At 41.2% G+C, this 23,665-nt stretch overlaps 5 protein-coding genes across 5 annotated transcripts; 2 read left to right on the plus strand and 3 right to left on the minus strand.

The window, feature by feature from the left end:
- Positions 1–4,211: 4,211 nt before the first annotated feature.
- On the plus strand, positions 4,212–6,300 carry GCK72_023516 (uncharacterized protein; the record flags this gene model as incomplete). Its single annotated transcript, XM_003102531.1, has 4 exons — positions 4,212–4,471; positions 4,520–5,141; positions 5,532–5,718; positions 6,140–6,300. 4 exons carry the CDS (start codon positions 4,212–4,214, stop codon positions 6,298–6,300), a joined length of 1,230 nt encoding a protein of 409 aa, XP_003102579.1.
- A 604-nt stretch (positions 6,301–6,904) lies between these two features.
- GCK72_023517 (uncharacterized protein) lies at positions 6,905–7,233 on the minus strand (the record flags this gene model as incomplete). Its single annotated transcript, XM_003102520.1, has 3 exons — positions 6,905–6,932; positions 6,989–7,084; positions 7,142–7,233. The coding sequence occupies 3 exons, from the start codon at positions 7,231–7,233 to the stop codon at positions 6,905–6,907; spliced, it is 216 nt and encodes a 71-aa protein (XP_003102568.1).
- Positions 7,234–11,763: 4,530 nt separating this feature from the next.
- GCK72_023518 (uncharacterized protein) lies at positions 11,764–12,578 on the minus strand (the record flags this gene model as incomplete). The annotated part of the gene is made up of 5 exons (XM_003102539.2): positions 11,764–11,879; positions 11,926–12,009; positions 12,055–12,231; positions 12,278–12,469; positions 12,515–12,578. 5 exons carry the CDS (start codon positions 12,576–12,578, stop codon positions 11,764–11,766), a joined length of 633 nt encoding a protein of 210 aa, XP_003102587.1.
- Positions 12,579–14,334: 1,756 nt separating this feature from the next.
- GCK72_023519 (uncharacterized protein) lies at positions 14,335–14,902 on the minus strand (the record flags this gene model as incomplete). The annotated part of the gene is made up of 3 exons (XM_053735426.1): positions 14,335–14,380; positions 14,631–14,755; positions 14,849–14,902. The coding sequence occupies 3 exons, from the start codon at positions 14,900–14,902 to the stop codon at positions 14,335–14,337; spliced, it is 225 nt and encodes a 74-aa protein (XP_053578992.1).
- A 439-nt stretch (positions 14,903–15,341) lies between these two features.
- On the plus strand, positions 15,342–23,605 carry GCK72_023520 (uncharacterized protein; the record flags this gene model as incomplete). Its single annotated transcript, XM_053735427.1, has 15 exons — positions 15,342–15,476; positions 15,526–15,798; positions 16,178–16,330; positions 16,542–16,620; positions 17,109–17,530; positions 17,657–17,819; positions 18,423–18,452; positions 18,668–18,762; positions 18,815–19,372; positions 19,568–20,829; positions 20,885–21,272; positions 21,527–21,682; positions 21,910–22,541; positions 22,592–23,390; positions 23,438–23,605. 15 exons carry the CDS (start codon positions 15,342–15,344, stop codon positions 23,603–23,605), a joined length of 5,313 nt encoding a protein of 1,770 aa, XP_053578993.1.
- Between the last annotated feature and the right edge of the window lie 60 nt (positions 23,606–23,665).

A 23,665-nucleotide genomic window follows, 5' to 3' on the forward strand; every position in this document is an offset into this window, starting at 1 on the left:
TCGGAGGCAAATTTTTCACGCTCTAGTTTTTCTTCATAGTGATGTTCTCTGTTGTTTGATCATTTTTTAGGAAAAATCCAAGGGATTTTCATTGTTTGCAATTTCACTGAACTCTCCTACTCTACTAGTGACCTTTTTGTTTGTTTCCTCGGTTCATTTTACAAGTTTGCAGGTACATGTGTCTGGCACGTTTTCTTTTATTTTGGGTAATCACGATAATTCAATCATAACCTATGCAAACGCGCTTTGTTGAGACTACATTTTGGTAATATTATTTGACGCCTTAAATGCAATTTTTTAATATTTTTTGTTTTTCCAAAAAATTGGCCTTTCTCGATTATATTTCTCCTTAAGACTATTTCTTGTCTAAGTTTTTCAGTTTAAACACAAAAATTTAGGTAAGCGATTTTTCTCAAAAGAGCGCATTTGCATAGGTTCACTTTGAATTATCGTGGGTAATTGCAATGCGTTCGGCTCTCTTCTCGACAAAGAAGACCATGTTTTCAAAAACATTTATAAATTCCGTCGTCTAGGGATCTATAAATATTACATATTCACTCACCTCATGTTATTTGTCACATTCAGATAAACTTTATTTTGAAATAAGAGACACGAATGATGGCCACGGGCTATTCAGTTTTCAATAAAACTCACCAAGAGATCTTAAGACTCTTCATGCAAACTTTTCATCTTTTCGGGGTCCTTCTTCTGCTCCTTCCTCATGCAAAAACATTGTTGCTCTCCAAAAAAAAGAAGGCGCTTTGCTTTTTTTTTCTCAACATTTTTGTGTCTGAGTGACGACTTCCATGGTCAGAGAACGGATATTTTGATTGTGTAAACATAGAAGAAAGAATTTAAAGGATTTGAGAAATTCCTGTTTCTCAGTTTCATGTTTTCTGATTCAAAGAACTCCTGAATTCTGAAAACTATTGAAGTAATAAGTTTTAATGAAGATAATGAAATAGATTGTCTGCATTATCGTTCACTTATCGTTTCTCATCAACAAAACTGATTTATTTTGACCACCAAAACCAAAAGATCAACTCTTTTGCTGTTTATATATTTTTTAGTTTTGACCTAACACCTTCCAAAAAAAAGTTCACGTCACCAATGTTATTGTCTTTAGACTCGTGCCCCCGCTACTATCTCCTTATCACATTTTGGCGGTTGCCATATTTTGTTTTCTCGTCAAACACCTCCCATGTCTTCTCCATCTACCTGTTTGTTTTTCTGAATGTTCACCGACATTATGTTCCAACTACTCTCAATTGTTTCATGATTTTCTAAGAATGTCTATGCCTCCCGGGCAAGAAAGCAAAAAAGCTTTTGAGAATAGAAGAGGATAAGCTAGAAGAGGTTAATCGAATTTGGTCCAATTCACACAGACTCCTATGTGTAAGCAAAAAGAGAGAAAAGGGAGAGTCATGAAAAAAAGTATTGCTTCCGTTTGAAACTTTTTATTACACCCGATCCGAGTAAAAGGTTCTATTTTGTTTTGCACTTTGTTCTCCTATAATATTCGTCATCTCCAACCTTTTTTCTCTTTTTATATTGTTTTCTCTACTTGAAACACTAAAATCTTTGCAAGAACAAAAGTCATTGTGTTTTTGCTCTACTAATCTTTTCTTCTCTTTTAGGAAGTTTGCCCGTGGCTTACTTAATCCTACGCATTACCTTTGAAATATTGATGTGTTTCTCAACTGCATCAGTGTCATTCAAAAGAGCTTCTTTTCCTTATTTTCGTGACGGGCGACTCTTTTGCCCTAATTTGCATTTCACTCTTTCTTCAAGCATTTATCGAGAAAGCAAACGTCAGAAATGTTGTTCTTTTCTTTCTATTAGCAACCTCTCCATATAATTTTTTTCTCAAAATTATTCAATTTTTTTGTTGATAAATTGACTACATCTAGAACACCAAATTGAGAATTTTCATAATTTTGACTTTTTAGGCAATCAACAAATAAATCTACGATCTCTTGTGAATGTATTCAATATTCTTGTCGATTTTTTCAATTTCCGTTGCATTACGCGCTTATTCTCCAATCTCTTTTAGTATTTGTTATTCTGTCAATTACTTTCTTTTTGCACTTTGTTATCTCCTAAACATATAAACTTTCTAAATATACTCTGATTTGTTGAATTCCATTTTGAATATGCATGTCCTTTTGGACTGGGCAAGCTGTGAAACAGCGGCAATCATGATACTCTTTACGACAAAGAAAAGATGCAAGAACGGCTGGACACAACCAATTCGGAACATCTGTCATAGTCGTTCTCCCTTAAATTTCATTTCATTTCGCAGTTCAATTGTTCGAGGGCTCATTGAAATACGGAAAGGAGAAAAAAACTAGTGTCGAGAACCCGAAATGCTCTTTTTGATGGTTTTTCTCTTCGGTTCGATGGGTCAACAAGGCGCCATTAATGGCGGATATGAGGTGCCATATTTTTTTTCTGAATGGAAATAGACGTCGTGTAAATGGTTGTCGTACATCTTCTTATTCCCAACGTGAGCCTTTTGCAATCTCAATTCTGGACTTGTCGAACAAACTCTATTCTCTGTTTTCTTTTGTGCTATATACTGTCACGAGTCGTTTTCGTTTAATAATCATGACACTTTCTGCTTAGAATTTATCAGATATCTGTTTGACATGTATGAACTTCATTTGTCCCAATTTCTTTTTATCTTCATTTCAAATAACGTCTTTTTGAACTGATTGATCACAACAATTTCTCGATTTCTTTTTTTTTGTACGATATCATTTTTCTCTTTATCATTTTATCTTTCTTCCGAATATAAGTGCCTTTCCACCAACAAGCCATTCGGTCCCTCTTCCTTTTGCTCAAGAAAAAAACTAGCAAAATCAATACAGTTGTTATTGTTTTTTGTTTGGTGTGCGCATCTCTACCTGTTCGCCCTTCCCGTGTGTCTGCGTCTCTTCGGGCGTGTACACTGTCTCGCCTCCTCTTCTCCCACCAATGCCCCGCACACCACAGTCCTTTCTCTGTCTACGTCTCTCTTTGGCGGGTGTCCCTCGCGAGAACAGTGGTTCTTTCTAGAACACTGTTGTTTTATTGAACCCAGAACGATATGAGCCAGTTCGGTCATTCGTTACCTCACTTTCTCTCTTGATCGGTCGTTTTTTTCCTCCTCTCTCGTCCCCTCTTCCCTTTCCCTGTTTTCCTCTTTGGCCCGCTGACCGTTCTGCTAGCGATAGAGATTTTGGGTCCATCTCCAAATTTAATCACAAGTGGACACCTCTGATAACAATTGCGCGGACCTGTAGGTAACTTCTCAACCTATGATCACTTTCTATAAATAATTTAATTGACATAAACAACCTATTCCCCCCTATGTAGACATCCATTCTAGATGAAGACAAAAGAAAACGATTTAGAAAATGTTTCTTCATCACCGCGCCGACCGATTAGTTCCACTAATTTTCTACTTTTTTCTCTAGTCTTTTCTTATCAAAAATCGGTTATCATATCCCACATCCTTTGTCGGTGAGGAGAAAAGTGTACTTTACTCTCTATCGAGGGTACAAATACTTGCCAACTGTCCCTTTTGCTAAATGACAAACACGTTGTGGTCATGTGCTACTTTTTGCGACCTTCTTGAATTTGTTTTCAATGCTCCAAAGTACGTGCCGGTACCAGCGGTCAGCACTGGCACAGTACAACCTCATTCAACTGATAGGACGTTTGTTATAATTTGATAATAAGCTACACTGATTTCAACTGACCCAGGAGGGCAGGGAAGTAGAAGTACACTGAATGTATTGATATCATCATTAAAGAACACACTTGATAGGATAGGGAACCACGTGATTTTCGTATGACAAACATCTCTCATAGAAGACATTAGGTCAGACCAATCACATACTTTTTTTTGAAAATTCGCTGTCTCCTCCTCCTTGAAAGGTGACTATAAAGAGGAGGGTAAACAAGGTAGATTGAAGGATGCCAATAGGGAACGCATGATCTTATGGATCTCCCAGAGATCAAACTATCAACTGTTCATAAATTAGGATGATTCCCCCCTTTATTGTGGTATTATCTAACATAAATACAGTCTGATCATTTCTTCTTCATATCGTGTTGGTAACCGTTTTTCGTATTTTCCCTTTTCTTTTCGTACTTTTTGTCCTTTTCAATCCAAGCCTATCAAATTTCAGGTATATTGTATATACAGCGATTTGCAAGTTGTGAAAATGGTTATTCTAACCAAGGAACAAAAACAAGAGGCTGCCAACACTGGACTTTGGCTTCCTCAACTCGAACGGGATGCTTGTGGTGTCGGATTTGTCTGCTCAATCAAGGGAGTAACTTCCAGCAAGATCATGTCGGATGCTCGCACCATGCTTGAGAGAATGGCTCATCGCGGAGCCTGCGGGTGTGACAACGATTCGGGTGATGGTGCGGGAGTTCTTACCGCAATCCCTGACGATCTGTACAGAAAATCAGTTAAGGAGTGAGTTTTATCATTTTTATTTCTCTAATTTTATATAAAAATTTGCAGGCAAGACGGATCGGATCTCCCACCATTCGGTCAATACGCTACTGGAATCTTGTTCCTTGAAGAGGAATCGTATAAGCAGGCAAAGGAAGCATTCCAGGATCTTGCAAGAGCCTGTGGACTACGGGTCATTGCCTGGCGCAAGCTGGGAACTAACCGAGAGTGTATCGGAGAGGAAGCAAGAAAGACGGAGCCTCTGATTCGTCAGGTATTCGTCAGTGCCGAGTATGCTGAAAGTGATCCAGCCAAGTTCGAGCGAAGCGTCTACTTGCTTCGTAAGCAGGCAGTCAGTAGCATGACGAAACAAGAAGTTGAGTGCTACGTCTGCTCCCTCAGCACTTCCACCATCGTCTACAAGGGACAGTTCAACACCCACCAACTCTTCAAGTACTACGAAGATCTTACCAATCCGGAGTACCAGACACACTTGGCATTGGTCCACTCCCGTTTCTCCACCAACACCTTCCCCAGCTGGAACCGTGCCCAACCCAACAGAATTTTGGCTCACAATGGAGAAATCAACACGCTTCGTGGAAACATCAACCTGATGCGTGCTCGTGAAGGAGTGATGAAGAGTAAGCACTACCGTGATGATCTTCAGAAGTTGTTCCCAATCGTTGAAGAGGTATGTATACATTCATTCGTCATACTTGTTTTTCAGCTAACTTCCCCATTTTAATTGCCCGCTACACAACTCGCATATAAACTTCTCTCTTTTGTTTTTCAAAATCTAGACAAAAAATTTCACCCTCAATTTTGTTTCCGTCCCGCTCTATTCTGTGGGTGCGTATGTAAGCAAGATACTGAAGCTCTTGGTAGTAAAGCCTAATTATAGTCACACGAATAACAAACAAGCTCGTAAAACGTTATCTGTCTAACCTTTTAGTGATGTTCTAGTATTTCACATTTCTTGTACAAAAGGAAACGACGTGTAGGAGAATTTGGGAATCTCAAATTGCAAATTTCAAATTACATGACCTTCGCCCCCATCTAAGTCTTTACTCGTTCTTTGCAGGGCCTCACCGACTCGGGATGTCTCGACAACGTCATGGAGTTCCTGGTTCATGCCGGAGGAAGATCCTTGCCGGAAGCGGCGATGACCATGGTGCCGGAGGCGTGGGAAAAAGACGACGATATGTCGACTGAGAAGAAACACTTCTACCGCTGGGCTGCAATGAGCATGGAGCCATGGGATGGACCGGGTAAATACTTAATCTATTATGAATAGTGCAAAAAAAGAAGAAAAGTATGAAATTCTGAGTGCATGGGAAGCTCTGAATTGTAACAAAGACCACATGAAGATAGACATTGCGTAGTGAACTTTTTTCGAACGATCACTTTTTGTAAAAAATCGTCTGTGTTATCGGACATAACAGACACTGCAATTTGTAGTTAGCGGAAATTCCCTCGATCTAGTTTGTGATGTTTGAAAAACAAGCTTGTCGGGTTTCATGCACTTATTGAACCCATGGAATATTCAATTTCATTTAAATGATGTGTGTTCAAAGTATGGACTTTTGATAGATGTGTGAAGTGGAATCTCATAATTCTAAAACCGCCAAAAACGAAGGCGTTTGACATTTGAAACTTGAGATCCTCTTTGAAACCTCTTCCTGCTTTCAGCTCTCCTTGCATTCTCCGACGGAAGATACATTGGAGCAATCCTTGATCGAAACGGACTCCGTCCGGCAAGATACTACTTGACCGAGGACGACCATCTCTACTTGAGTTCCGAAGTTGGAGTCAACGACATCCCGATTGAGTCTGTTGTGAAGAAGGTATAAATTGGGCGCAAATTGGGGGCTTCTATCATTGAAACGTGCGCCTTTAGAGGGAACAAAAAAAGGGCGATGAAATATAGATGAATCTAAGGATGCTTTTGAGCATCGCTCATGCGAACAGACAATGGTTTTGTGGACGGGAAGATTGTGTAGAAGAAGTGGGGACGAAAATTGAATTATTCCCCAATTGATGGTGACGTTTGGTTTCTAATGTTTCTGCTTTCCCCCCGTAGTGTTTGTGTTGTTTTTTTGATTGTGATGTGGTTCAGTACACTTGTTCACAACAGAAGTTTTTATCCAGCACAACTTAGAAAGGGATGAAAATAGCGAGTGTTTACAGTCTCATAATGGAATTACAATAAGGGGATAATGTTTGAGGTGAGAGAGGGAGTGGCTTTGAAAAAATTGGGCGATGACGGGTTTGAGATGAAAAATGAAGCGATGAGAGGATGATTTTGGTAAAAGAAAAATTAGAACAAAAAAATGTTGTCTCTGTATTAAGGAAGAGTTTCGACGTCTACATTGAAGATGTTCATAGGTGCATTGTTGATCATGGTGGTGTAGTTGTAGGTGTAATTAGGTAGTAGTTGTGCGTGTTGTGCTGGATTTAGAAACGGTCTTGGCCACCGAGAACACTGAAAATTAGATTGAATATGTATAGGTATTGTGGATCGACTAGAATTCAACTTACTCATCGACGTCGATGTACTCAGCGTACGTTGAAGCCGCTGCCGGAACGAAGCGGTAACCCAAGTGTCCTTCGCTGTTTCCTCCGCGCTTTCCGAAACTGAAAAGTTGATAGTTCATCAATTGCTCCAACTGCTCTGATTGTCTCTAAACTTACCGCATGAGGACACGGTTTGGAGCCGCGTTGATCGTGGAGAGAGCCAAGATGAGAAGGCAGAAGAGAGCCAAGATGCTACGGACAGAGAACATACCTAGAAGTATATATGTTGTATAGTGAAGTTGATATCACGTAAAGAGAAGAGTGAGAGAATACTTTTTGTATTGGACACCTATGTATTATTAAGTAGATCAGAACTAGAAGATTTTACTAGATATAAAATTTGAAAAAACGGAGAGGAGGTGGCTCACCGTCTTGGAGCACACCGCCTCACCAGAATGAATGGTGAGCCTTCTCTGATTGTCTTCTCGCGATGTTCCCAAATGGGCGGGACTTTGAGAGCAAGAGTGCGCAGAATAAGCAACGGGCTCCGATAGAAAAAAGGCGGGATCAAAATGAGAGTAAGAGAATAGTGAGAGGAGGAGAGATTGAGAGACTTGAGATTGAAATTGCCAATTTTGTCACCCACTTACAGTATCCTCGAAGCGGAAAATGAGCTTTTTAGGGTGTGCGAATAGGAGGGGTGCAAGAAAAGAAAGGGAATGTTGTTTGCAAAGTGGGCGAGGAATTCAAGAGTGGAAATCTTCATTTTGCTAGAAATTTATTGCTATTTTGATGGTCAATCCATGTTGGAAAAACTAGAAAATGATTAGTTCAGGATTTTACATTTAGACTACTCAAAAAGCAAAGAGAGGATCACGATTGAAATTTTGTTAGTTGGCTTCCTAAAATGTTTTGTAGTGGGCGGATGAGCAGACAATAAGACTTTAGTTACTAAACAAAAATGAAAGATTTTGTTCTCCGAAAAACCTATTGTTTTGACTTCTACGAACAACATATGGAACGGCTGGTGAATTGTCAAACAACAAGTTCTTTGTTTGAGTAGTAACCTAATTTTTTGAGAACCTATACTAATTCCGTATATTTTTGGGATTCTAGGATTTCCATATTCTCGTATTAATATGACATCAGTGGTTTCTCATTCTGATTTACTATTCGTAGACAGCGGGAAAGCAGAAGTTCATGTGCAAATTCAAGAGGTCAGAAATAGATTAGGCGTCCGAAATTGCTTCAATTCTTCAGTCCCCACTTAAATTCAACAAAAAAATGAATTTTGTTCTTTTGCAATGACGAGAAAGAGTTGAAAAAAGTGCATTCATCAAATATGTTTCCATCATTTCCTGTCGAGTCGGTCATTTTTCGAACGATTCAGACAAAAAAAAAGAAATTAGTTGTCGAAATGGAAGAAAAAATAATATTTCTAAAGAATGACAAGCGTTTGACATCTTCTAATTCACTAAATTTTGTGTTGGACCACCGATGCCACAGCAAAAAGAATGAGGGATGACGTTTTTTGTGCCGTTTCGTGAATACAAAATTCGAATTAAAATGAGCGCCTATTTTCGATTATTCTCCAACCCATGCGTCGCTCAGTAGTGAAATCGTCTTTTTTCTCCATCCATCGAGCTGGAAATGATCAAGGATTTTCTAGTGGAAGTGAATTAAGGGTCCGTGATATACTGGGAAACCGTGACCACTGCTTTTGATAATTCAACCTGTTAACTCAATAATGAGATGACCAGGAACCAGAAGGGGACACTATTTTAGTTTTTTTACGAAAGAAGCAGTTCCGAGTTGTTTACTCAAATTGGCTGAAAGCGTCCAATTTTAATTTCAAATCTGGCAGCCGTGATTGTCGTGAAATTAGTCTCGAGTTGGGGATCATTTTTAGAAAACGGAGAAAAATGAAATGAAAAACCGACCAGTGAGCACAAAAACATGAAGTCGTTAATCATACATGGCGCACCGTATCGGAGATTGTTTTCTTGAGATTTCAGTCTAGAAATTTTCTATTCCTTTTCCTCAAAAAATGACGTAACGCGCCAGTTATTTTTTTCCGATTCTAAAAAAGAGAGTTTATGGTAGTTTCGTATAGGGGACAAAAATAGACCCAAAAAGACAGAACCCATAAAAACATGGGCGCACTACTAAAAAATAATGACGGAGCCAATTACAGTACACCTTTTATGCGATTTTTATTTCGAATATTGTGCCAGATTTTCTTTCGGATAACGGCTTTTGTAATGGTTAACGACTCTCGAAGGGAAATTGGAAGCGGATAACAAGGTGAAAAAAAAGTGGTGGAATAATACTAAGTGTTGTGAGGGAAAGCCAAATAACCAGCAAAAATTTGCCTGAAAATAGTAAACTGACATGTGATATATTTACAGTTGATGTGCAGAGCAGGGTCTATGAAATCATTATCAGCTGGCAGATAAATTGCTCATTTAAAATTTTTAATACCGGAGTGTAACTAGTAAAACACTGGAAATCTGAAAGAATGAAAAATGAGTCACGAACATTTGTACGGGACTGCTGGTCGGTAAAAGTAGCATCCAATCTTTTCTCTTTTTGTGTCTGCAATTAGCAAAACGGAAATCTTTCTTTCTTCTGTTTTCTTGTGCTTCCTTCTCAGTTTTGACGTAGTCTTACGCTTTCCTAATAACATGCTTTCATTGTAAGACTGGTATCACAGAGTACACTACACTTAACTTCTAGAAGTCAAAGTGACGTTTTTTGTGTGTGTATGCACTGTACCGGAAATTGAGATCCCTTCTCCCCAGATTTTCCTCTCGCACCTTTTTTTCAGTCGTATGCACGTCCTTCCCATAAATTGAGTGTCTTCTATCCGATAGCACACAGAACGATTTATTATTCTTTCAACAGCAAAACAGATTGTAAATAGAAAGACGACACGTTTTGTATCCTTCCACCATCTCTCCCCCTCAAAACGACGACGATGGACACTAGTCATCAATTCGGGTACAAATTGCTCTTGGGGTGTGTGTTGTAGTCATTGTCTCGTACCTAATTTCTCAAATTTTTTCGCAGAGGAGGGAAACGGATGTGGATCAGATGAGAGGATGTTGAACACTCATTTTTCATTTCCAGCTGTTGCTCATAGTCATTTTGGCATCCGGAATCCGGTTTAACAGGAGAAATGAAAATTGGGGTATTGTTGTGCGTTCTCTCGAAAACAAAAATTCAAAAGGATAGAAAAGATTAAGCGGTTCACAATTTATGGTCGGCTTTGAAATGAAAATGATATGGAATTTTCATGTCGTGAGGAGTAGGGAGAGATGGAGGCACTCTGTTGCTGAAAAGGAACAATAGTGCGCATGGGAACCTTTGTGCTTCCGACTAAAAATCTGAAACGACATAATCTGCAGAATGATCTCAAAAAGAAACATAACTAGAAACGTGTACATGCAATCCAGAATTAGCATGTGCCATCAAAATTGAAAATTTTCGGAATTTTATATTTACGGCGAGTACTAAACACAGCCATGGATACAAGTGCTGTAAACATGTTTTGATCGAAATGGTCTAGTCTCTTTTTCTTCATATTTGGCAGTCAAAAAGGGTCCTCATTTTGATAGTAGTCGTTGCTTGTTGGAGTGTTTGCACACTTGAGCGCCCTTTGGATTTTCAATTTCAACGTCATTTCTGATTTCGAAGGGGCACACGTTAAGAGGTCATCTAAGAGATGATGACAAGTGCTTGAGGACCGTTCAGTTATTCTATTCTTGACGAAAACCGATGAAAATAATGTTGATGATGTCAATGATTGGGATCTGTATTTCGCAAGACGGGATCATTGTAGTGGTCTTTCTGATTTTGAGTTTTCATTGTGACGTCAATGGATAGTGTCCAGTGGTTAGTAAAGTGTCCTTAAAAATCTTAGTCAGTTCCTGTCTTGTCTGCATTTCATTTGTGTACAAAATGGAAATTGAACGAGCAGAAAACATAAAGATGACTGTTCGATTGTTGCAATCAGTTACCCTATGAATTGAAACAAAACAAGGAAACGCAAAACACGTGTTTTTTGTCTGACTGCAGCGCTTCATTTCCAATTTGCCAGTTCATCTATAATACATTTTCTCTTCCTTTGCCATTTCGCTGGGTGCCGTTGATTGTTCTGTCATGACACCCACTCCAGTTGAGTCAACCTAGAGTAACCAGTCAAAGGCACCGAGATGACGAGGTCGCCCACACAGGGTACAAGTTGGTCTGCTGTAAGCACCGTCTAGAACCTGAAAATTCAGAATTTCTGCTTGTCAGCCGTCGCAAAAACACCGGAAGTTTTGTCGGTCGACGATGAATGAAAGACGAACAAACGAACCATGAAATTCAAAATTCTAGAAAAGTTTTCACACTCTTTTTTTTCTCTTTTTCTTTTTTCAAGAGCAGTCACCGCACCGGTGATCTTTCATATTTGAAAGGAACGCTGACGTGTTCTTCAAGAATATCTGTGAATTGCAAGAATCTAGAAGTGAAGATAAAAACAATGAATAATAACATTAATTTATTCTCCAATCTATGCAAACCACTTGATGAGAAGTAAAAGAGGAACGGGGGATTGAGAGTCTGTGAGAGAGTCGTTTTCATCGTTTTCGCAAGAGAGCCCAAGAATTATGCAATCATTTTTAGTAAAGAACAAGAGTGATGAATAATGAAAAGAGAGAGAGAGAGCCACTGCCGCTTGAAATAGTTAAAAATTAAGATAAAGAGAGCCGAAGAAGGGGGAAAGGACAGAAGTAGAAGAAAAAGGAAAAAACAAATTATTTGCCGAAGCGCATGGTTCCGAGGGGGGTACGCTTTCCGAAACGCATGGTTCCGAATGGAGCACTGTCACCCGAGGATCTTTTGCCGAAGCGCATGGTTCCAAGTGGTTCGTCTGGAAAAGTTACAGTAACCCAAACAGAAAGTGAGTGTGAGCTTACCAGACGAGCGCTTTCCGAATCTCATTGTTCCAAACGGAGTTCCATCATCACCTCTCTTGCCAAAACGCATTGTTCCGAATGGCTCTGAAATAAAGTTCGTGCCATAACTGTCTCGTCGAGGCTACATACCACTGCTTCTCTTTCCAAAACGCATAGTTCCGAATGGAGTCTCGCCATCACCTCGTTTTCCAAATCTCATCGTTCCGAATGGAGTGTCATCAGCACCTCGCTTACCGAATCTCATCGTTCCGAATGGAGAATCACTCTCAGGATCACGTTTACCGAAACGCATTGTACCGAATGGCTCTGTAACACTTTAGTCTAATTTAGTAAATTTTTCACACTTTCCTACCAGCACTACGTTTTCCGAAACGCATGGTTCCCAACGGGGTACGCTGATCGCGGATAACTTGTTCCGAATCAGCAGTGGAGCGCTTCCACATTATACCTGGATAGAACCCATCTTCCTCGTAAGCCAACTCGTCACCAACAGCTCGTTTACCGAAGCGCATAGTCCCCAATGGAGACCGTTTTGGTGTGGCATCTAGAATCATTTGAATTTTTATAGTCCGACCTTTTTATCACTCACCGGACGCCACCACGACTGCACAACCCAAGCAGGATAGCAAGATAAGCTGGTTGACTGATATCATTGGTGGTGTCGCGGAAGCTAACACACAGGGGTACCTAAAAAGTGGAGCTTGTGAATGTGGGAAAGTAAAGTTGGCTAAGGAACGAAGAAATAATTCGACTAGTCAAGATATTTGCATGTTTTTATATGAGACCCAAACACCTTATTCTAAGTTTGGTTGACTGCACAAAAACGAGGTTTTGAGGGCGGGCGGTTTCAGTTTCTTCGAGTCAGGAATGCGTGTTAATTTCAACTCAAGTCGTTTCTAGGTAAATATTCAAAGCATCGTAGAATATATATGTTTAACGTGAAAATAACAGAAAAGGCAACTTTTCGGAGCTCAAAAATTAGAAATGTCGGTTTGGTTCGGACAACTTGTTTAATAAGTACTCGGTACTTTCTATTGTCATCTAAAAATTGGAGGCGTTGGCAATTTTTGGGGCGGGTTTTGAAGCACTAGTAAGTGGTCCTTTCGACGTCGTCTACACCTTTAGTTGCAATTCACAGGTCAAACGATTACAACTTATTGTTGTGAGGTGTACGGAGAAAAATGTGAAATGGTGAAAATGGAAAAACTTGACGTACCACGTCTACAACATCAAAACTCCCCGTTTTTCCCCACGCCAACACCTCCAATTTTTATCTAACAATGGATGTAAGGAGCCTGCGTGTTTCTATAAAAGTGGCGCCTCAAATTATGCGTCGTCATCTGACATTTTTGGAATGTTTCGAGTAAAGAAATCAAGATAATTGAGCTTTCGAGAAAAAACGCGTAAGAAGTAAAAGAAGCGTAGGTGGTGTTGGAAGCTCGTCTTTTTTGAAATACGCGAACTAAAAATTAGGCAACCGGAAGAAGAGGTGGGATTTCTTTTCTGAAAACCTATAAATTTTGAAGCTTCAAGCTATAATTCAAAACTCTGCATTGGTAGTGAGACTGACGACTTTTGACTTTTGGGTTACGGTAGCTCTCTGACGTAAACTCAGCGAACACCTTCAATTACAAAATCCGGTTGCGTGTGAGTTACCGAGTGTGATTGCTAATTGTTGGGTACGAAATTTTAGATTGGGAAACGGAATTGGCTCCAACCCTCAAGAAAACCGGAAATTGGAAGATGACATGAACTGGTTGTGAAACCTGGGAACATGGAGAGAGGGTAGGGGTTGAGACTTGATTAATGAACGGGGTTGGATTGTGACGTTTCTTCGTTTGGAATAATTAAACTCGGTTCATAAAGGAAAGTGTATGATTTAGAACACGTCATTTGTTTCGTCTCTACTGGGAACAAGAGTAATGATCAAATAGCTTCATTGAAAATCTCTTCTTGAACTACAGCGACTAGGAAACTAAGACTGAAGAATGTGAATCTGTAAATCTGACGTCAGATGTTTAATTATGCATTTTCCGAGTGGGAAACATGTAACACTTTGACATTTTCGAACAATATACTAGGCATTCGTGTCCGTTGGTTTCATTATAATGACCCCGATTGCTCTTTTGCCCACTCTGAAATTCTGAAGCTCTAGAAAAAACACATGAACCTTGGTTAACAGATGGGCTATTATTCCATGCGGAACCCAACCACTTTATTCGAAGACAGCAAATAATGGAATCCTTGAATGGTGAATATTATCAAAATTGAATGAGAGACGGAAAATGTTTGATTTTCTAAAATGTATAAGAGGGTAAAGAAGAAGAAGGGGAAGAAGTTGGAAAAAAAACATGAAGGATAGAATCTTTTCGAAGAGTGGTTTGCCGTTCATTGGGACACCAGATGCCATTATTGGAAGTCGTAGTCTGGTAGTGGGTTGAATCGTTTTCCAAAACTGAAATTTGTCATTAGTTTTTGGATTTTGACTTTGAACTCTCAATTTCGAATTCTAGACTCAAGATTAATGACTTATTTATTTCGTAGGTGTCATCTGACGTAGCTGCTGTGGTACGATTGACTTATTGCTATATTGACTAGTTTTTGCATTGGATGAGTAAGCGCTTGGGCACTACCAAAAATAGAGTGAAACCACCATTAATTATGGTCTCACCAAATTTCGTAAAACTAAAGGAACTAGTACTTACCGGATGGGTTCGCGTGGGGACCGCTTGCCAAAACGGATTGGCTCACCACGCAGACGTTTTGCCATCATTGACGCTTCGAATGGTCCGAGATTGTTGTCGTTAGCTGATTGGGCGACAGTAGTACCCTTTAAATAAGCGAGTTGGCCACGTAATAATTGGTCCCGACTAGTGGGAATGGGGAGTATCCGTTTGGGTTGGACAAACTGGAATGGACTTACAATGACGGCGAGGATAACAAGGAGAAGAGTAGTGAGGATTCCGGAAAATTGCATCGTTTTTGCGACAATTGGGTTTTGGCAACGGCTGACAATGAGTCAGACGAAAGCTCAGTGTGCGGGTGTGTACCTGAAAATGGAGAACTTTTACACAAGAATATCGTCATAACGAGAGATATTAAGAAGAAGAGAGCAAGAGAAAGTTATATGTCGCGCAATTCTGCTCATTAGCTTGTACCGATCAGATTTCAGTGTGAACTGAGCGTCAAAGAGCGATGGATAGCTAGCAAGCGAGCGAAAAACATGCTATCATGTGCAAATGGTGATTTTAAGAGAGTAACGTGAAAGATTCGGATTAGTCTGAAGCCCTCAAGAGAACATAGAAAACAAATGTTGTACAAAAATAGAAACTAACAAAGTGCTGATTGATCAGATTACAAGAATGTGCAAATAATAATAATGGTTTCTTTTTCAGGACCGTCTTCGCCCAGGACGTATGCTTCTTGTGGACACACACCTGAAGAAGATCGAATTGGACGAGGATCTCAAGACAAGAATCGCTCTTTCCCGTCCACATAAGCAACTCTCCTCGTCGAGAATCTACTTGGATTTGATCCGAAAGGATGATGTGGTATTTCGAAAAAATTCTTCGACAAAAAGTTCAAACGATTAATTTTCAGCTTTCCCATGGTGCTGTCACCAACGAGTTCCTCAACCGTCTTCACCTGGAACAAGTCAACCCAGGACTCATCAAGAAGAAGGATGTTCACCTCGACTCTGATCGCCGCTTGGCTCTCTACGCCTACACCCATGACACGTTCAGTCTTCTTTTGGTTCCAATGATCAAAGAGAAAAAGGAAGCGTTGGGATCTATGGGAAATGACGCGGCGCTGGCTTGTCTGTCGGACTACAGTCCACTCCTGTTCAGCTACTTCCAGCAACTCTTCGCTCAGGTGAGAATTGTGTGCGGGGAGAGAGGGTATTGGAGGAAAGGAACAAAATGAACGAATGAAATGAAACGAATGGAGATAAAGAAGTGCTGGAGTAGTCAGAGGTCGTTAAATTGTTTTGACAAACCAAGTCATCCCATCAACTCGTTCGTTTCTCCCACTTTTTCTTTGAGTTGATTAGAAAAACAAACTTAAGACTTGACCAAATTCCAGGGCTAGTTGTTTTTTTTCTTGGAAGATACAACACATGTTTTCAAAGAACGTATTTAACCATGACGGCAAAACCAAATTGGAGTGGGGGAGGGAAGCGTATAGCAAATAGTTTTTGGGAGGAGGGGAAGAGGAGAGAACCAAAACTAAAACCAAGATTGAATGATTACAGGTCACCAACCCGCCAATCGACCCGTTCCGTGAGCAAATTGTGATGTCGTTGAGATGTCCAATCGGACCAGAGTCTAACATGTTGGAGCCAGATGCCGAATTGGCTAGTCGACTCATTCTGGAGCAGCCAGTTCTTTCAATGGTTGATATGGAGGTATGAGAAAGGGATACAATCGAAAAATGTGGAGAAAGAAATTGCAAATGTCGATCACGTTGAGTCAGAGCATTCGAATTTATAGTCTTACAATTAGCCGACATAAGCTCCGCCCCATTCGTTAGGATTCTTGTGGGAATTTTGAGATGACGCATTTCTATACGAAAGAATAAAAGTCACTAAAGTGAAATTATCAAACGAAACATTTCAGGTGATCAAACGCACCATGTACAAAGGATGGAAGTCCAAAGTGATTGACATTACCTATCCGGTCAAATATGGAGTGAAAGGTAAGAAAATAACTGAAATGATGGTATGACGAGAGAAAAAGGGAGAAGGGGAAGCAAGTGCTGATGGAGCTAATCATCCGCAAAAGTTGCAGTTTTGCTCCGGCAATGCGCGGATAATTAGTTCAAAAAAGTGACTCTTATAGGGTTGGAAATGAGTTTGAAGAAGTGCTAAATATGGATAAATAATGAGTTCTTTCGTCAGAATCGTAGGAGTATTTTGAATGTTTTTTGTAGGCGAGAAATGAGAAGCTGAAATGACTATAGCAAAATAAAATATTACTATTTTCCTTTTGAAAATCAGTGACTCTAGAAAGGTGTTTTTTATGTAAAGAGCGGGGGGACTGTGGGTAGCTAACAACACAACATACACATTCTACATCATTCTCTATCAGCACTCGGAGAAATATTGGGGGTTTTCTCAAAATAAACTTATAAAAAATGTATAAGTGAAGAGATAAGAAATGTTTCAACACGATATTCTATTTCAGGACTGGTCCCTGGTCTCGATGCGATGTGTTGTGTCGCCTGCACAGCTGCTCTGGATGGATACCAAATGCTCGTCTTATCTGACCGTAATGCTAGTGCTGAACGTGTCCCAATCCCATCTCTTCTCGCCGTTGGAGCCATTCACCAATGCCTCATTCGCCATCGTCTCCGTATGAAGGTGGCAATTATTGTGGAAACTGGAGAGGCTCGTGTCGTTCATGACTTCTGTGTCCTTCTCGGATTCGGAGCAGATGCTATCTGCCCTTACATGGTTTATGAGACAATGTACCGTCTTCGCAACCTGGGTCTTTTGGATAAGGAGCTCAATGACGATCAAGTTTACCAAGGCTACCGTCAGGGAGTTGAACGTGGTATCTTCAAGGTTATGGCGAAGATGGGAATCTCTACACTCCACTCTTACAAGGTAAAAAATAAATGGGTTCACGGAATTGGGTTGACATGGAATGAAGGGGATTAAGGGAAAACGGAAGGAATGAAGCGGGACGTGCGAATTTTTAAATGAGCTAATGTGATCCCCATGTTTTTGCAGCACGCCCAAATCTTCGAAATCGTGGGACTTGCCAAAGATGTCGTCGAGATGTGCTTCAAAAACACGGTCTCGCGTCTTGGAGGAGCTACCTTCGAAATTTTGGCTGCCGAAGCATTGAAGAGGCATCGGTCTGCCTTCCCCACGACGAGTGACGCGTCATTTGGTAAGTCAAAAACGCCCGGAGCACAATATTACCAAGTAGTGAGAAAGTAGTTGGGATCCTTAACTAGAAGAAAGTTGGATTTTGGGGAATAAGACGGAGGGATGACATGAAAAAAGAAAAATTTGATGTTCACATAAGAAGAATGTTGTAAACGAGGCATGCGAAGAAGATGATGAAGTGGCGGGGAAGAAGAACTAAATTGAGTCAGTCAAGTTCAGAATAGACTAATTTGTTGAGGAGAAAAAAGACATGTGGGAAAGAGCATTACATAGTTTGTCATCGAAATGTCATATTGTTGTGGGTGGAAGAAGAATAGTAGGAAGAGAGAAAACTAGTTATACTCATGCTTACTACACATGTTTCACGTCATTCTACCATCCGGAAGACATAGTTTCACTCGAGTAGAAAAGGAATTGATTTGATTTCCATAATGCACTCTTTTCTAGCCAATCACTACAATCACAACTAGATACCTCATTATTTGGTATCTCTAACTTTTCACTGTTGGCAATATTAGGAAAGATTTTGGTTTGTTTTTTCTAACCAACTCTCCACTACAAACAAAATAAGAAATAGTTCACCAACATCTCTCTTTTTTTATAGATTCCTGGAACCTGAAAGGAGTCGAATATGGTGAGAATAAAAACTTAACTTTTTTGTTGCTTTCATTGTTTGTGCATGGCTTTCTTACACTACAATTCTCAGTTTGCAATGTTACAGTTAACCTACAAAACGGGATTACTCCGACAGAATCCTAAAGTTTGTAATAGGAAATGTTGATAAAGTCCAAGTCCAGAAATGCAAACAGCATGAGGACTAAAAAAGTCAACAAATGTCTTGATTTTCAGGTGACTCCAAAACATTGGTCGCTAGTGGAACATTCCATTGGAGAGCCGGTGGCGAGAAGCACATCAACGAACCATTGGCAGTTGCCAAACTTCAGGTTTGACCTTTGCTCTTTTTTGTTTCCGTTTCTAATTACTTATTACTTTTAGGCTGCTACTCGTCTGAACAACTCGAAGACGTTCCAAGAATACTCTCAGGCATCGAACATGGCGCAACGTTGGTGCACTCTCCGTGGACAACTTGAGATCAAGACTAGCAAGAAGATCCAGATTCCATTGTCCGACGTTGAACCTGCTAGCGAAATCGTCAAGCGTTTTGTGACTGGAGCAATGTCTTTTGGATCCATCTCTTGGGAAGCTCACACTGCTCTTGCTATTGCTATGAACAGAATTGGAGCCAAGTCGAATACCGGAGAAGGAGGAGAGAAACCGGAGAGATACCGCAAAGACCAAGATCCAAATGAGAATCTCCGCTCAGCTATCAAGCAAGTTGCCTCTGCTCGTTTCGGAGTCACCTCGTCCTACTTGGCCAATGCCGATGAGCTTCAAATCAAGATGGCTCAAGGAGCTAAACCAGGAGAGGGAGGAGAACTTCCAGGACACAAAGTTACCAAGGACATTGCTGACACGAGAAAATCAACTGCTGGAGTTGGTCTCATCTCACCACCACCTCACCACGACATCTACAGTATTGAGGACCTCGCTCAGGTTAGTAGAAAATGTAGAAAATGATTAGAAAATGTCAAAAAGTGACGCGAAGAAAAATAAAGTGGGAAGTGAATATCTGTAACGAAATTTCAAGAAGAGCTGAAAGGAAAACAGTTTGATTCACGAGAAAGATACTACTGCCCTTTTTGTTTTTGACTCAAATCTTTTCCTATAATCTCATTTCTCTTTTTTCAGCTCATCTACGATCTGAAGTGCGCTAACCCTGTGGCACGTGTCAGTGTCAAGCTTGTCTCCGAGGCAGGAGTCGGAATCATTGCTGCTGGTGTTGCCAAGGGAAATGCTGACCATATCACTGTCTCCGGACATGACGGAGGTACTGGTGCTTCAAGTTGGACTGGTATCAAACACGCTGGATTGCCATGGGAGTTGGGAGTTGCTGAGACTCATCAAGTCCTCACAATGAACAACCTTCGATCTCGTGTAGTCCTTCAAGCTGATGGTCAAATCCGTACTGGTCGTGATGTCATGATTGCCGCACTTCTTGGAGCTGATGAGTTCGGAATGTCCACCGCTCCACTGATCGTTCTTGGATGCACAATGATGAGAAAGTGTCATCTCAACACTTGCCCAGTCGGAGTTGCCACACAGGATCCAATTCTCCGTGCCAAGTTCGAAGGAAAACCAGAACACGTTGTCAACTACATGTTCATGGTCGCTGAAGAAGTTCGCTACTTCCTCTCCAAACTTGGTCTCAAGAAGTTGGAAGAAGCCGTTGGTCGCACCGACCTTCTCTACGCTTCCTCTAATCCAGTCAACAAGAAAGCTACTATGTTGGAGTTTGGATCTATCCTGAAAAACGCCCAACAAATGTTCCCAAATGTCTCCATCCGAGGAGGAAGTGTCAAGCAAGTCATCGAACTGGGTGCTCTCGAGACAAGATTGCTCACAGAGATTGCTGAAGTCTTCAGTGAAAATGGACACCACAAGGTCTTTGACAACGAGATGATTACTAATCTGGACCGTACTTTCGGTACCAGAATCTCATACGAGATCTCAAAGAGATATGGAGAGTTGGGACTGGAAGGATCTCGTTCCATCACAATCAACTTGAAGGGACACGCTGGACAATCGTTCGGAGCATTCTTGGCCAAAGGAGTCAGTATCACTCTTGAAGGAGATGCGAATGACTACGTCGGAAAGTGTCTCTCCGGAGGAAAAATTGTTGTCTTCCCACCAAAGAACGCCTCATACAAGTCGGAGGAGAACTCCATTATTGGAAACGTCGCTTTGTACGGTGCTACATCTGGAGACTGTTGGTTTAGAGGAGTCGCTGGAGAACGTTTTGCTGTCAGAAACTCTGGAGCCAATGTCATTGTGGAAGCGGTCGGAGACCACGGTTGTGAATACATGACTGGTGGAAGAGTCATTGTTCTTGGAACCATCGGACGCAACTTTGCTGCTGCCATGAGTGGAGGAATTGCTTATGTGTTTTCACAGTAAGTTTTAGTTTAATAGTGTTAAAAACAAAGTTTAACATAAAACTGTTTTCAGAGAAAACAACTTCTCCCGTCTCATAAACGCTGCCACTGTTGATCTCGATGACGCCAGCACTGAAGATCTCATCTTCGTCAAATCCAAGATTGAGGAATTCGTCAAGCTGACTGGTTCCGAGCTCGGACAACGTATCCTTACCAACTGGCAGAAGGAACATCAAAAGATCATCAAAGTGTTCCCAAAAGACTACAAGAGAGTTCTTGCTGAACAAGAGGAGGCTCGAAAGAAGCAAGCCGAGTTGGATAAGGCTAATCTTGACATGAGTTTGCTCTCGGTGGATGACTCTAAGCCACGTACCCGTACTCTCTCCATGGACATGCAGATTGCTCCAACCATCCGACTTCACAACAAGAAGCAAAAAGACGCTCCGAGAAAGAAGAGCTTGGTAAGTAGCTGGTTCAAAATTTGCAAGTGTTATGAAATAGTCAGAAACATTTTGTTAAAAACCTATTACAGGAAAAGAATTCCCTGCAAGTCCCGAAGGTAGAGTTGTAGAGATGCAAAGTAGACGTGATTGTATTAGTTGTATTATATTTTATAAAAAAATGTTAAGATGACTGAAACTCCCTCAGTGAAAAAGTGCATGTAGTATTAGATCAAAGAAAGCAATTAGATCAAAATTCAACTTCAAATTTTCAGCTCGGTGACAACCGAAAGCAACGCCGTCTCTCGAAGAGCTTGAGACCACAAGACTTGGCTGGATTTGAGAATGAAGAGGACTTGCAAGATGCTGCCGACTTGGAAGAAGAGGAAGAGTCCAAGTCAGACCTCGAGGATCTCTCGGACGAAGAAGAGGTAAGAATTGGTGTAATTTCGGAAAAGACTGAAAACAAAACAATGAAACTGGAAGAGAATCGAATAAAAAACAGACAGAACATGACGTGACTTGCTGTAATTAGCTTTATTGGACGTCTTGTTCCGTCTTCTATCCCCTATCCTATTCTGCAAAGCAGATTTTGTTCTGTTTTCAGTCTCAAATAAAAACACTAGAGAACTGACGTCAATGTTCCATTTTCTTGCAGTTTGTCGAGAAGAAGCCAAGTGTGGACATCGAGAGTCTTGGAGTGCCAGCTCACCTTCGCAAGAAGGACGAACCTCTCGACAAGCTTCGCGGATTCGTCAAGTACAACCGTCAAAAGAAGATCTACCGTGATCCAAAGGAGCGTCTCAATGATTGGGACGAGGTCTACGACTTTGAAGCTATTCGCAGCAACATTCGTGAGCAAGCTGCTCGTTGCATGGACTGTGGAGTTCCATTCTGTCAAGGGCACTCTGGATGCCCACTCGGAAACATCATTCCAAAGTGGAACGACTTTGTGTTCAAGAAGAACTGGCGTCAAGCTCTCGAGCAACTTCTCCAGACTAACAACTTCCCAGAGTTTACTGGACGTGTCTGCCCAGCACCATGTGAGGGAGCATGCACACTTGGAATTGGATCACCAGCTGTCACTATCAAGTCAATTGAATGCGCAATCATTGATTACGCTTTCATGCAAGGCTGGATGAAGCCAAGCAAACCAGCATTCAACACTGGCAAGCGAATCGCTATCATTGGATCTGGACCATCTGGACTTGGTGCCGCCGCTCAGCTCATTAAGGTCGGACACACTGTTGTTGTCTACGAACGCAAGAACCGAGTCGGAGGTCTTCTCAGGTAAATATAGAGCATTATAAATGTTTTCAATTATCTTTATTTCTTTTCAGATATGGTATCCCAACCATGAAGCTTGACAAGTTCGTCGTGGACCGCCGTGTGCAACTTCTGGAGCAAGAAGGTGTACGATTCCTCACCAACACTGAGATTGGAAAGCATGTCCCAGCTGACTTCCTTCTCAAGGAAAATGATGCCATCATCGTCTGCACGGGATCCACCACCGCTCGTGACTTGACTGTTGAAGGCCGTGATGCCAAGGGAATCTGCTTCGCTATGGAATACCTAGAGAAGAGTCAACGCCGTCGTGCTGGAGATGATGTCGCCTGGGAGGGACTTGACCCATCTAACAAGAAGGTCATCATTCTCGGTGGAGGAGACACCGCTACTGACTGTATTGCTACTAGCAACCGTTTGGGATGCAAGACTGTTGGAGCTTTTGAAATTCTTCCACAACCAGGACCTGAACGCAAGCCAGAGAACCCATGGCCAGAGTGGCCACTCATCTTCCGTGTGGACTACGGTCATGAGGAAGCTAAGGAGAAGACTGGATCGGACCCACGTACATATTCTGTCTCCACCAAACGGTTCCTTACCACCACCAACTCTGCCGGAGTCAAGGTTCTCACTGGTTTGGAGATTGTCGATGTCGAGTGGGAGAAGGATGACAAGGGTGCGTGGAAGTTGGTCGAGAAGACCGAGACGATCAGAACCATTGAATGTGATCTCTGCATTCTTGCCATGGGATTCGTCGGACCCGAAAAGACTGTCATCGAGCAGCTCAACTTGAAGACTGACCCACGTTCCAACATCCTCACACCAAAGGACAAGTACGACTCGGAAGTCGCCAAGGTAGTAACTCAATCACAATAGTATCAACTCTCATATTATAATTTCAGGTCTTTGCTGCTGGTGACTGCCGTCGTGGACAATCTCTCGTTGTGTGGGCTATTCACGAAGGACGACAAGCTGCTCGCCAAGTTGATGAGTATTTGATGGGAAAGACGACGTTGGCTGGACCAGGAGGAATTGTCACTGCTCCTATTCAACACAAGAACGCTATCTGAGTCTGTTCTACCAGTTCAAACTTCTCTGTTGTAGATTCTTATTGTTTTTAATCTATCAAG

Source organism: Caenorhabditis remanei, chromosome X, assembly GCF_010183535.1.
Source record: "Caenorhabditis remanei strain PX506 chromosome X, whole genome shotgun sequence".
NCBI lineage: Eukaryota > Metazoa > Nematoda > Chromadorea > Rhabditida > Rhabditidae > Caenorhabditis > Caenorhabditis remanei.